Source organism: Mytilus galloprovincialis, chromosome 2 (genome assembly GCF_965363235.1).
Source record: "Mytilus galloprovincialis chromosome 2, xbMytGall1.hap1.1, whole genome shotgun sequence".
In the NCBI taxonomy this organism is placed as follows: domain Eukaryota; kingdom Metazoa; phylum Mollusca; class Bivalvia; order Mytilida; family Mytilidae; genus Mytilus; species Mytilus galloprovincialis.
Window position 1 is genome coordinate 114,603,588 of NC_134839.1, and position 14,859 is coordinate 114,618,446.

The 14,859-nt window shown below is 30.3% G+C and overlaps 1 protein-coding gene across 1 annotated transcript in view; it reads right to left on the reverse strand.

The window, feature by feature from the left end:
* Positions 1-14,859, reverse strand: part of LOC143065491 (snRNA-activating protein complex subunit 1-like) — a 38,956-nt gene that overhangs the window by 1,470 nt on the left and 22,627 nt on the right. The window contains exons 5-9 of the mRNA XM_076239075.1: positions 10,969-11,090; positions 10,197-10,233; positions 2,746-2,799; positions 1,433-1,652; positions 849-1,121 (exon numbers count right to left, since the gene is read on the reverse strand). Of these exons, the coding sequence (XP_076095190.1) occupies positions 849-1,121; positions 1,433-1,652; positions 2,746-2,799; positions 10,197-10,233; positions 10,969-11,090 (706 nt within the window). The remainder of the gene's footprint in view (positions 1-848; positions 1,122-1,432; positions 1,653-2,745; positions 2,800-10,196; positions 10,234-10,968; positions 11,091-14,859) is intronic.

Consider the following 14,859-nt stretch of genomic DNA (forward strand, 5'->3'; position numbering starts at 1 on the left):
TACGAAGTGAAATACCTTCTCTCACTCTGAGTCTCAGTGACTGCTGTGGAAAGTAAACTTAGAATTGATAGTACAAAAATAAAACACAATAGGCCTAAGTAAATTGTTCATACACTTTTATCCGGGATTGGCTATTTTGTAACTATTCAGATTACGTAAATTACATTTTACATGTCTTACATGTGCAGTTGAATTAGTTTTGAAAATAATATTATCCAGCTACATCTATACATGTGTCAATGAAAACAATGGCAATCGTATCCCTCAGAGCAATCTGCTCTTTGATTTTAACTGGCACTAGCTTTCATACTTGATTTAGGTATTGTTGGTGGTACTATTCCATTAAAATTTTATGAAAATATGTCACAGTTTCTAAGCAAATGATCATATAATTCATATTTCTAAGGCAATTTACTAACCCCAATATTTTTTATCTATATAGGCATTGATTTTGACTCAACAGAATGTATTGATATAAACTTTTCCTAAAAGATAGATCAAGTTCCATGAATGACTGTAATTTTGATAGTTGACTCAAAATTGTAATGTTGAAAGTTTTGCCTAGTTAATTTGTTATACAATTCATATTTCCAGGTGAAGGGGGCTGAGGCAGCTTATATAGAATCACTTACAAATTAATCAAAATCTGTTCAGCACTGCACATAAATGGCTGTTTGATACATAATATATATTTTGAATAACTCCTAAATGTTGTTTTAATCTGCACTCACTAGATTTTAAAATCTATAAAGATTTGTGATCGTGAGTAACATGCAATTTTTAACACTTGGTAATTTTATCTGTTTTGAACATATTGTCTTGTCCATGCAACCAATATATTTTCCTACCTTTCCCCCCTTTTTTCTTCTGTACTTTCTTTTTAACATTAGGACTTTCTAGTTTCTTTTTGGGTAAAGACTTCTCGGTACCAGATGTGGATGGTTCAGTATCAAAAGAAGGCATGTGTAACAGTACATCACCATGACTTATCTCCCTTTCTCCAACTTCCTCCTGGTTTGATTTATCTATTTCCTGGTCTCTAGTATGTAAATTATCATCACCAATACTTTTCTCAGATTTTGTTGGACTTTGGACTCCTTCCATTTGTTCTTCATCAACCTCTGCAATGTATGTGTACAATTTGAGGAACAATGAACTATGAACACTTTTAACGGAAAAAAATTACCATTTCAGTAAAATTTAAATACCAATTATCATTAAAAGGTTCATTTTATCAATTAGACATCATAGTTCTTGTTTCATTTATATTATGAGGTTTTTATAACATCGAGAACTGGTCAAGTTGTACTCAAATTTGGCATACTTTTAGTATTTGAAACAAACATGCCCCAAGGTGACGTCATAATAAAAATTAAACAACCATATTTTAAGGCAGTGTTTGTAGCAGAACAATTAAAGGTAACAAACTAACCTTCCTTTTTGATATTTTTCTTTCTTCCTTTCTTTCTCTTTGGTGATGTTGCTTCTGACTCAGATTTATTTTTCCTTCTTTTACCTCGTTTTGGTTGTTTTTCTGGAGAATCATCAGCCGAATCAACAGCCTGTCTGTGGCGTCTCGATCTACTGGCTTGGGCAACATTTCTGTAAGCTTTGGCTTTGATCTCAGATTTTATAGTCTTTCTGTTTAAGGACTATAAAACATAGAAAATCTTTGATTGTATTTAAAAGCTAACTACTGTGAAAGTACTTTAATTCGTGGGTATCAATTTTCGTGGTTTGAGCAATATTTACATGTTCGTGGATTTTAGTTTTCTAAAAAAAAAAAATACTTGAAAAAATTCAAGCCTTTAGGAACGAATATTACAAATACAAATAGTCTGGATTGAAGAAAATTGCAAAGTAAACATTGACCGGTGTAAATCGTAGTGACAACACTAATTAAATCAAGATTAAAGACCATCAAAGGTGTTAATTAGGCCATAAACATGTCACCTAAAGAAATCAGTAACATAAACAAATGCTATAGACGTATCTTGAATTGTCAAATAATTCTTATCAAAATCAAGCCCAGCATGAAATTATTACTTCCCATATGTACGAGAACTATGAGGATATAAAATGAACACTTTATCATACTAGCATATTAATACCGGAAATCTGGCTTTCATCGATAAAAAATATTTTTTATGAGAATTAAAAGATCAAGAGTTGTGCAGTTTAGGTTATTAAAGATTAAATGGGTATAATCCTGCATGCAGTTGTAGTTCTGTGACTGCTATTAGAGTATTCTCAGATTTGGGGTTTTTCAATATATTCTGTAGATCATATCAGTAGTTGAACCTACATGGGGATCTTCCCATGTCTTGATTTGGACAATGGTTGTTTTATTTCGTTGGACACTTAAATTCGTGGATAAAGTCATCCACGAAAACCACGAAAATTGGTACCCCACGAATAAAAGTACTTTCACAGTATTAGGAAACATCAAAACTAATGTATGAGTTAAATCTTTCCAATGCCTTAACTTAAAAAATTCATTAATCTGTTAAGATAAGGATATCACATTGATATATACTTAAAAACTCCATTATTCCCACTCATAATAAGTAGGAATCAATAGAAAGTTGTTGACAATTTAAATACCTTTAAAAAAATGATATTGCTATGCCTACAGTTCATTTCACAAACAATGTAACCTCTAAAACTGATCATAAGTTAAATAATTATCTATTTAATACTTCAGAGATATTTTTTTCTCAAGATTTTGATTGTGGAAATTCTTACTGGCTTGTTATCTTCATCATTCATATCTTCATTCTCTATGTCTGTCGCCTTTCTCTGTAAAAAATACAACTTCTTATACCATCGATCTATCCCTAGAACTGTGTAAAATGGTTTCTTATATTTGGTACTAGTCACCATGGTTTTCTGATATTATAAGTTTACACTTACACTACTTTTAAATTATGTATAAAAAAATGTTGTATTGTCTTGAGGTGATCAGCTGTCAATTTATATGTAGAACTTACTGTTTTAAACATGCTGATTAAGTTATATTAATTTTGCTATGATTATGTATGTCATGTTTTATTATAAGACTTTTATGATGTATTTAAATAGGTAATTATCACCCCAAGACAATACAACATTTCTTTCTACATAATTTAAAAGTAGTGTAAGGGTGGTATTTCAAACACATTAATGTACATTAAAAGTAATTGTCCATTAACCAGGAAACCCTTGTTTTTCCCCCTTTTTTGCACCTAATTACTGAACGTTTTGAGCCATAACAACCAAAATCTGATTCTAACCATCCCTTTGTGGTATGGAAACTTGTGGTATAATTTCAGAGAGATCCATACAACGTTCCACAGGATATTGTCTGGAAAAATGCCTATTTGGGCCCCTTTTTGGCCTCAAATTCCTAGTTTTTGGTGGGGTTCGTGTTGTTTATTCTTTAGTTTTCTATGTTGTGTCATGTGTACTATTGTTTTTCTGTTTGTCTTTTTCATTTTTAGCCATGGCGTTGTCAGTTTGTTTTGGATTTGCGAGTTTGACTGTCCCTTTGGTGTCTTTCGTCCCTCTTTTGGGACTATAACCCCCTAAACCAACCTTCCTTTTTTGGTTATAAACCTTGTGTTTAAAGAAGTATGTTTGGTAAGGTCCTAAAATGGCCCCCTTTTTTTAGCTTAAATTTCAAATTCGGATTTATTAACCAATTTCACAATAAGTTATAGCTTATACAGTGACTAGATAGGAAATAAGCCATGTTGTTGAAAATTTTGCGTTTCATTATAACGTCACAAATTGTACTCTTATTGATTTTCAAGAAAAATTCAATGAAAATGGGTAAATTTCCATAGATTATTGGACATGAAACATACGTCAACAACAAAGATCTTTTAAAATAATGTTTGTGAAGACATTTCACATGTCTCATTTGAATATTAAGGAAGCTGGCTTGTCATGTTTTAGATTTTATATGAATTTGGTTAAATATACTTACCATGAAATTACATTTATATTATATAGAATATGTTTGCTTTCACAACATGTTCTCATCGCAATTAACTAGGTGATTAAAAATTACATCCATGAGATGTACTCACCTACGTCATAGTTCACCTGTGTAACATACACTAGCTTTAGTTTTAATTTTTGCGTTCAAGAGAACGCATGTTTCTCGTCGGCAAGGATTTTTAACAGTTTACTGTTGAAAATCCTTATGTTTTATAAAAGACATTATTTGTTTTCGGAATATCGATATACGATTAGTTTAATGTAAATCAGAATACAGCGCTTCTGCCAAGTTTCTGATATGCACGTTTTCGTCATTTTTACAGCTTACGAGTCTGGAAATACGACGACATAGAAAATGACCTTTGTTTAGCCGCCATTTTCAAACATTAAATCGGGTCCGAGGAAAGGCAGAATTTAGCTGTAAAAATCGGACATGTTACGTGAGTGCTACGTTTTTAAAAAGATATATATTTAAACGGATGTTTATTTCTTTTTTCACGCTCAGCTGACCGGATTTTTCACTGCATTAGAGCAATGCTACGAAACGGGTCGAGTGTAAAGTTTGGATAAAGTCGATTGTTTACAATTTGCAGTCTGTACACGAGACTGTGTAAACACATCACTATATTAAAATCAGAATAGGTATTATGACCAGATCTGATTGTTTTTCATGTGGAAAACGTCCGTATGGGAGCGTATACCACTATTGTCACTAGAACCTCAATTGGTTCGTTTGTTTACAATTTGCAGTCTGTTACGTGTACACCTGGTACACGAGACTGTGTAAACACATAACTATTGAATCAGAATAGGTATTTTGACCAGATCTGATTATTTTAATGTGGATAACGTCCGTATGGGAGCGTATACCACTATTGTGACTAGAACCTCAATTGGTTCAATAAATTTCAATCAAAAAAGGGAATCTGCCCATTTCTGATTGTTTTATTTGGAAAAACGTTCCATACAGGGAGCGTAGACCAACAGTGATACTGTTTTAACAGTTGATAAATACATCACAATCAGAATAGGGATTTTGCCCACAACTGATGATGTTTATTTGGTTAACCTTTCATTCAGGGAACATAAACCATATTTATTGAAAATAAAACGTGCTCAATGGATCACTATAGACTTAAAATAAAATAGGGATTTTGCCCAAGTCTATTTGATTAATGTTGACATGTTTCATACAGGAAACATAGGAACTAGAACAACATGCATGATTTAGAATCTGTAAGTTGCATTCATTCTAATAAAATACAGATTTGATATCTTACATAAAATTAAATCATAACTATTTATTTATTGCACATTGATATTTATGGAGCATAGAATTGCACGTGGATGATTGTTGCAAATAAAATAAATTAGAATCAGACTAGTGAATTTAAGTCCAGGTCTATCTGACTTTTCTAGACATCCTTCCACCCAGGGAACATTATGTCTACTTTTATTATATTTTAAAACAACACAAGCATAGCTAATATTTGGTTGCACATTGTTTTTTGTGATGAACCAACAGTTTAGTCAATTAACATATTTGCTCATATTGATAATATATTGAACAAGTGTCTGGAAATAGTCAAGACAGATATTAAAGACACTGAAAATGATACATTGTTATCTAGTACAATACAAATGTGATTGTAGTTTAAGCATACCAATACATACTTCTTTTAAATATGTCCAGTTTAAATCAGGACAGTAATTCTTAGAAGCCTGAAATATTTTTCCAGAACAGCAAATTGCTGTAAATATTTAATTATTTTTTTACTGATAAATAATTCTCCAATGCTCTAACAGACATGGAGACAGTAAGAATGGAGCACTGTTCTAAATACAGTTGATAGCTTGTGACAACTCTTTTTACTTATATTAAATTTCATGGTCAGTTTACTTATGACAAGAAGAACATGAATATTATAAGTATGAACTGCTATAACCAATTGTTTGTTTTTGTCGGCAGTAAGGAAACAAAGGCTTTTATATGTTTTTATGTAAACATTAGATTGTCTATTGAATAAAGAATTTAGGGAATGCCATGATGCATTTCACAAAGACTCATTCAAGGTAATGGCTTATATATTGATTACATAATTCAGAGTGTACATTGCCAATGCATTTATTAAATATAATATGTACTAATTCTGTTTTGTTTTGAGTACAAAAAAAAAAAAAAAAAAAAAAAAAAGAGGTGATAACGTAAGACTTAAGAGACTATCTTACCCTCACTATATGGGAATCACTGTCAAATTATACATATATCTTCCAATCATGAAAGCAAAAGGAGTTTGGATGCTCTTTTAAAGATAGAAAATTATGCCTTAATTTACATCTTAAGTTTTCTAAGCAATGCCAACAGATGGGCAAGTTTCTGCTATAAGGATTCATTCATTGGGTCCGTTTTATTCTTATTGTGAGATTGGTAGAACCCAACAGTTTATGCAATGGCTACACATTGTTTTTCCTAGAGTTAAATATTGATTCAGAATTCTGAAGTATAGAGGACTCAAATATGCTGATTTATAGAAACAAGATTATCATTAATTTAGATCTTGTAAAAAAATTAGTAAAATATTGGTAAATAAATAAATAAGATTTAAAGCATTGTGGATGCAGGATTTATTTAAAATGCTAGACATGGTCTAGGAAATTGAAGTAGTTCTCAAGATTTGAAACTATCTATTATACAGCTCTTTATATAAACCTTTTATTTAGTCAGTCTTTACAAGATGCAAAAAAAAAAAAAAAAAAAGAAGAGGTTTTTTTTGGAGTAACACATGATGTACCAATATAAACATATAATATATATACATTTCAATTGGTTCTCAAATTTTAGCACCAGTGTAGAAGCAGTTAATCTCACAGCAAAATGTAGGAAAAGCAATTTATTTAAAAGACTGATTAATAGTTAGCAAATAGCTTTCAATAGTCTAAGAATAGTACATGGAAGTAAAATATAGTATGATAATTCCATGATTATATCAAATCAAATGCGAGACATTTTCTTAATATTATACCTAAATATTAAAATGTCACTGTTTATGTTTATTTTTGCTCATTATAAGCATAAAGTTACAAAAATCTAGTCTGGTCAAAGTCAAGTTGTATATTATCTATATGCAGGAAGGTTTTCTGAATGCATGTGATTTTAACCTCGGAATTGATGGTAATTATTCACTTTTCAATTTCCATATTACCAGCCAGAATAATATAAATATATAGCATACAGTTAGTATCTTATGCAAGAATATGCTACACAAAATTGAAATGTGTTTATTTTAAACAATTACTTTGAATTTTGATTCAATATTGTTTTGAAAGATGTGATTATTTAAATCACATTAATTTTGTTTTTGCCAAATCTGGGGACAAATGCAAAATTCTTCTGAGTGACTAAGTTAACCAAATGACTGGGTTGAAGTCACAAAATACTACCAAAAGCTGTTTGGTTGATATATACATGTATTGAATCATATCAGAATGTATAGGATTCAGATGAGGTGAACCAAGACAGAAATAAAATGAGCATTTTTGATAGTGAAACCATTTCTGAAATAACTAAGAACACTTAAGGATACTGCAAGTTGGTACAAGTGTTTTCCATATTGCCAAACAAGTGTTTTTCTTTAAATACAACTATAGAACTATATTTTACAAGTTGCATTTTAGTATTTCTGATAGCGAAATAATTTCTGAAATTAATATAAACAATTGTCAAGAGCAACATACAAGAGTTGTTCATTATGTCAAATTTTTGTTTCTTTAAATTTGGAACTGTACATGGCAAGATATTCTAGAAAGTTAACCGTTGTGAATGTTAATTAGAAATATCAAAACATTTTATTTTAGACAGATTTTTCATAGCTGGAGAAAATCATCTGTTAGCATTCTTTTTGGACTTATAAGGACAACAATCATGGCTTTAATTCAGCTCAACATCCAAATGTTCTGTGGAAGCAGTATATCAATGGAAACATGTATACTGAAACTTTTCCACTGATTTGTCCATTTCTGTATTTTTACACTTGAGTAGTCCAATACAAAACAAAAATATTGTTCATGGTTGAAATGGTAGACATTGTATTCAAAGGTTCTACCACTCATAGAAATTTTATCAGATTTTTTAAATTAAGTCAGTTTAGAGAATTGTCATTATACAATAGTACAAGACTTCTCTTGATGAAAATATTTTATTCTAAATCTATGAAATATTAGAAGTAGTATATCTAGCAGAGAAGCAAATTCTCAGGGACTATAACTTTAAAAAAGTTTAAAGATTAATCCAGATTTAGCATAATCATGAAACAACTTTGGTTTGAGTCTTTAATAAACTTTGATTGTATTAAGGACACCTATTTACAAAGTATATTTTAATTGTTTATAATTCTTTAATTAAGTAGAAAAGAATTTATTTCGAAAGATGTGATATTGATCAGGTTATCAAAAGACGACAGCAATCATATATTATCTGTTATTATATTAATATAGAGAAAACAATGGAAAGTTAAAGAAAGGTAATAATGTTTCCAAATAAACTTAAGTTTCAAAGTTGAAAGTAATGAAATTAAGGTTGGATTAGTTCTTGTCGATTTGTACAAGCAACAAGAACAACCTATTCAGAAATAAATGCTTATTTACTGTTGCATAAATATTACAACACATTTAGCTCATAATGAAGGAGCTTTAATATAATTATTTCTATACTGACCTGCAGATTATTTATTCATCAGATATAGAAATATGGGGTATATATATACATGTGAGTGCCATTGAGACAACTCTACATCAAGTCTATTAATTTTGCATACTTGTATTTATACAATCTGCAAAGTTTGCCATTGATACATATAGTTATGCAGCATAGCTTCATTGTATAATAAATTCAGTAATTTCGGTTTTTACTAATATCCGTATTTACAAAATTTAATGGAGTTACTTTTTAAAAAATTTCACATAATTTTTTATATGTTGAAATTGTATGTGTGTGAGAGAATTTATCCTCCACCAAATGAAATACTGCTTGTTAATCAGTAAATATTCTATATAATATAAATGTAATTTCATGGTAAGTATATTTAACCAAATTCATATAAAATGGTAATTTTTGAAATCTCAAGAAGAGATTTTATATGAATTTATAGGGTTAAATATACTTACCACAATCCACCACCACCCCTGGAATAAATTCAGTTTTTTTGTTCACTTAATTGAAATTATTCAATTAAACGACAAATTAAAACTAAAGCTAGTGTATGTTACACAGGTGAACTATGACGTAGGTGAGTACATCTCATGGATGTAATTTTTAATCACCTAGTTAATTGCGATGAGAACATGTTGTGAAAGCAAACATATTCTATATAATATAAATGTAATTTCATGGTAAGTATATTTAACCCTATAAATTCATATAAAATCTCTTCTTGAGATTTCAAAAATTACCATTTTTTGTCAGATTTTCGGAATCCTCTGGTTTTATCCATTTGAATGCCTTGAAAAAATTTGCCCGGTGACACCCATTTTTCTTTTTGTAAATCTTTTACATGTATAATGATAAGCCATCTGTAAAAGTCTTATAAAATTTTAATTACTTTTTAACAGTTTTTGAGAACTTCAACCTGTCAATGATAAAGCTATGAAAAGTCAAGAGAGAATATTTTCCCGCCAAAATTTCAATGGCTAATATCTCGAAAACTAGCACGGTGACCTATATATTTTTTTGGCTCTTTGGATTCCTTTATTAATCCCCTATCTATATAAACTAGTGTTTTGAAAAGTTAATTACTTTGAAACTGAGAAGTGAACTCCCTTAAGTTTGTCGACGCCTGTGCTCTATATTTCCTGGTCCTTAATTTGGTTGAAATCCAGCTGATTTTGTCAAATTTCACCAAAATCCCGCATCTTGACCTTTTTTGGATGTAAAAATCCACGTGTTAGAATTAAACTTTGACAAAAACAGTTCTGTTTAACTTTCTCACATGTCTTTAAGGCAACTTAAAACATTTATTGTCATGTTACTATGAAATTAATAATTGGGGGCCAAATATGGCCCTTACCGACTTACTCCTTTCATAGATATCCATTCCCTTAAACTAAAGTTATTGACCTGAAACCAAATGCGTCTTCGGACAACAACGCAGGGGACAACGATATCATAGCATTATAGAACAACAAAAAAATGTTTGTGGTCGTGTAATAAGTGTACATACCAAATGTTGTTTCCTCTGTTGATAAGACATTACTGTCCTGGAAGATAAAAGACCAATGTAAACATTTAATCATACTAAAACATTTCATTGGCTTTCAAATATTAAGCTATGAGCATTCCTGGTGAAATTAATAATGTGTTTTCTTTTTTTTTTAAATAAAATATATATTTTATATGATATCTACTACTGTATTATTTTACTAAAATATGGAAAACAATAATTTGATGAGCAATGGATGTTTAAAGGTATCATTCTGTATCTTAAACAGTTTCATTAAGAATATTTGTGATGGCACAATATTGGTCTGTATGACATTGAGTTGACCTTGAAGGTTAAAGCCTGTTTAAATAAGGTATCTTACCCTAGCATAGATGGTATGGTATTGGTCTGTATGACATTGAGTAACCTTGAAGGTTAAAGCCTGTTTAAACAAGATAACTTACCCTAGCAGTGATGGTATGATATTTGTCTGTATAACATTGCATGACCTTGAAGGTTAAAACCTGTATAAACAAGGTTACTTACCCTAGCAGTGATGGCACAATATTGGTCTGTATGACATTGAATTGACCTTGAAGGTTAAAATCTGTATAAAAAAGGTATCTTACCCTAACAGTGATGATATGATATTTGTCTGTATGACATTAAATCACCTTGAAAGTTAAAGCCTGTTTAAACAAGATAACTTACCCTAGCAGTGAAGGAATGATATTTGTCTGTATGACATTGCATGACCTTGAAGGTTAAGGACTGTTTAAACAAGATAACTTACCCTAGCAATGACGGGACAATATTAGTCTGTATGACATTGAGTGACCTTGAAGGTTCATTGGCATCAGGTCCTTCTAATCCAACCTTTACATTGTGGTAGTGATCATGAAGCTGTGTCAATTGCTGAAACAATTAAAATAAATATCAGACCCCATTACATGACCTTATCACTATGAGGAAATCTACAACCTGAACCAAAAATCTACAACATAATGTTCATGATTACAAATGAATAAATGGATATGTCAGTGTGTGCAACAAAGAGATATCAACCCAACAACAACAGTACACATGAAAATGACATGTAGAGGTCAACACATAGTCTTCAATTGTCAAACAACTGTCTATTCAATATGTCTTTAGCAAAGAGCAATAACTCAGTATTAAATAGTCAAACAACTGTCCATACAATATGTCTTTTAGCAAAGGACAATTACTCAGTCTTCAGTTGTCAAACAACTGTCTAAACAATATATCTAGAGCAAAGGGCAATAACTCAGTATTAAATAGTCAAACAACTGACCATACAAAATGTCTTTTAGCAAAGGGCAAGAACTCAGTATTCAATAGTCAAACAACTGTCTAAACAATATATCTGGAGCAAAGGGAAATAACTCAGTATCTAATTGTCAAACAACTGTCTATACAATGTGTTAAGCAAAGGGCAATAACTCAGTATCTAATTGTCATACAACTGTCTATACAATGTGTTAAGCAAAGGGCAATAACTCTAAGTACAATTACTTTAATGAATGGTCATTCTGTAGAAAATTCCTTTTCCTCATTGTTATGAACGTTTAATTATATTTCCATAGTTTTGTTTAGCCGAAAATATTGTTCCCGGCAAAATTGACAGTTTCCTATTTTGCGTTATGAAATTCCGCCAACATGTGGCAATCGGGAAACATCAGTTGTTTTTCAGTTGTTATTAATCCTACATTTTCATTAGTAACTGCATTTTACCTGCTTTATATTCCTAAATCGGTGTAAAGTCGGATGAAATTGTCCATTCCTTTAATATAATTCTATGTTTACATTCTCGATAATTTTAATAATAACATTTACCCTTGACCGGCAACGGACTATATTCTTACACGCAAGGATAAGGCGTGCTAAGAACTATAAAAACCGGATTTTTCTTTTGTTATAGTAGCTATAGCACTATCACTCTTACTTTGAGTTGGGAAAAGAAATGGGTTTGTGCTTACTTCCCTTTGAATATTATTTGCAGTACTACTAAATGGTCTGGGGATTGTATTTATCTCCCCCTGGTTTAAACTAATAGCCTGATTTGAGGCTAAATAATTATGAGACGTGACATCCCCAAATGAGCAGGTATCAATATTTGTAGATGCAACAGACCAAGTGGGAATGATTGGACTAGCTAATGTGGTAATTCCCCTACTTAGTGAATTGGACCCCTGTGGTATAAGAGATCTGTCTCTTAAATTATACATTTTACTTTTAATTGCCAAAAGGAATCAAGAGTTTCAATTTACTAATCAACTTGGATTAAACTTTATCCTTGTTAATCTTGTACTTTTTCAGAATTATTCAACTTAGATTACTTTTTATCCTTGTTGAAATTGAAAAAGAATTTCCTATGTATTACTTATAATCACCTTTTAAATTATGAATATATCTTATTTTGTGAAATAGACTATATAAATAACAAATTTGAAATAGACTATAATTTTTTTCAACTTTGACCTTATCCAAATATTATCATATCTACAACTTAGATTTATATTTATCCTTGTTGTAAAAAAGAAACTTTTGAAATAGACTTTAATTTACAACTTTGAAATAGACTATAGTTTTTACAACTGGACCCTTATGAAAAATTAAAGTCCTAATACTTAACTTGGATTCAGATTTATCCTTGTTAAAAATAGACTCCTAAATTTAAACTCAACTTGGATTAAAATTTATCCTGGTTGAATATGGCATTTACTTTTACTATATTTAAACTTTCAACTTAGATTAAAATTTATCTTTGTTGAATTGTACCCTTAACTATTTTCAACTTGGATTTATATTTATCCTTGTTGATATATATTCTAACTAACTATATTATCACTTTTCAACTTGGAAAAGAATTTATCCTTGTTGAATTTTAAATTATAACCTTTTCAACTTGGATTAGAATTTATCCTTGTTGATATAGAATTTAACAAACTATATAATTACTTTTCAACTTGGATTAAAATTTATCCTTGTTGATATCTTTTAAACTTAATAACTATTTTATTTCAACTTGGATTAGAATTTATCCTTGTTGAATTTAAAATTACTTAAATATATACTATAATCTAATTTATATTCACCAACTGTACTATATTTCTTTCAGCTTTTGTTGAAGTGTCTTTTTCTTATGTTCAGTTTTTTTTATGTGTAACCAAATATCATAAAATATGGACAGAAACAATGTATGTACTTAACAATTGCGTGCCTAATAAAATATTCACGTAGATTCTTAAAATTTTCTTAAAAAAGAAAACTAAATTCGCTGCCACCAGTGTAAAGATTGTTGCCAATCTTTAATTTAAAAACAATATCTTTGGTTTCTTGATATTAAATAATGACTAAACAACTTTTAAAAGTATCAGAGATTATTATTATCAATAATAATAAATACAGGTAAATGAAATACAATATGTAAAAACGTTTGAATGTGTTTTTCGTGTATGCGTTATTACCTCTTGGATTCTTTCAAGCTCGGTTCAAATTCGTTTCGTTATAAAAAAAAAGAGAAATAAGAAAATGAGATTTTCACATGGCCCATGTATGTAGCCCCAATTGGAGACAACGTATTGTTAGGATGTGACCTGATTGATGAAAAGGACATAACTATCAACTGCAAGAGGGGACTCCAATTAAATGGTGAATGGATAGAATGCCAAACCACAAGACAAATAGATGGTATAGCTAGAGTTAGGATAAAAGAAGCTATTACCATACCAGCCAATTCTGAGATAATTATTGCTGGAGAGGGTTATGACACAGAAGGATTGTCCAGCCGGTATTCTATACTTGAACCAGTTGTTGAAGATAGTAGAACCAGATGCTCCGCAGGGCGCAGCTTTATACGACCGCAGAGGTTGAACCCTGAACGGTTGGGGCAAGTATGGACACAACATTCAAGCTGGATTCAGCTCTAAATTTGGATTGTGATTAAATAGTTGACACAGCATAGGTTTCTGACACAGAATGAATGTGGTCTAATGAACTTAAAAAAAAATGTTTGCCTTTGAGCAATTCACTATGCTGTTGAATATTAATCCTCTCAAAAAAATGTTTGAAGAAATTTTCTTTTTATTTATGAAATCTCAAATGAAAAAAATTGACCCTCCAATTTTTTTTTTCACATCCCCCTTTCCCTTATTTCAAAACTGATCTCAATTCAAATTTCTAATGAAGTTTGCAACAATAACTACTCATTTAAATACATCTTTTTGTTTAAATAATTTTACTAGTTCATATTTTTGAAAGATTTAGTTTTCATATGATTTGATCTTTTAATCGTTCAATCCCGATTGAGTAGAATTATGATATCGAGATCAATATCATCAAGTGAAAATAATAAAGAAGAAATAAGAAGAGTAACACACCCAAGCCAATTCTCGATTTCATAAATCGACTTTCCCTACGGAAACGATATAAATTCCGGAAATTAAAAAAAAAGCGTACGGTAAAAATGTTGGTTTTTCTAACCCCCTCCCCCCAAGTGTACGTTTTGTACACTTTGGAAAATGGTTGACAATTATGGATGACCCCTTATTGTATGTTGACATTTAATCAGTAATAAACAAATTTATGATATAAACTTCAATTTAATCCTTGAAAGGAGGTCTAGATTGCTAAAATAATTTATAAATTTTAATTTTTTTAT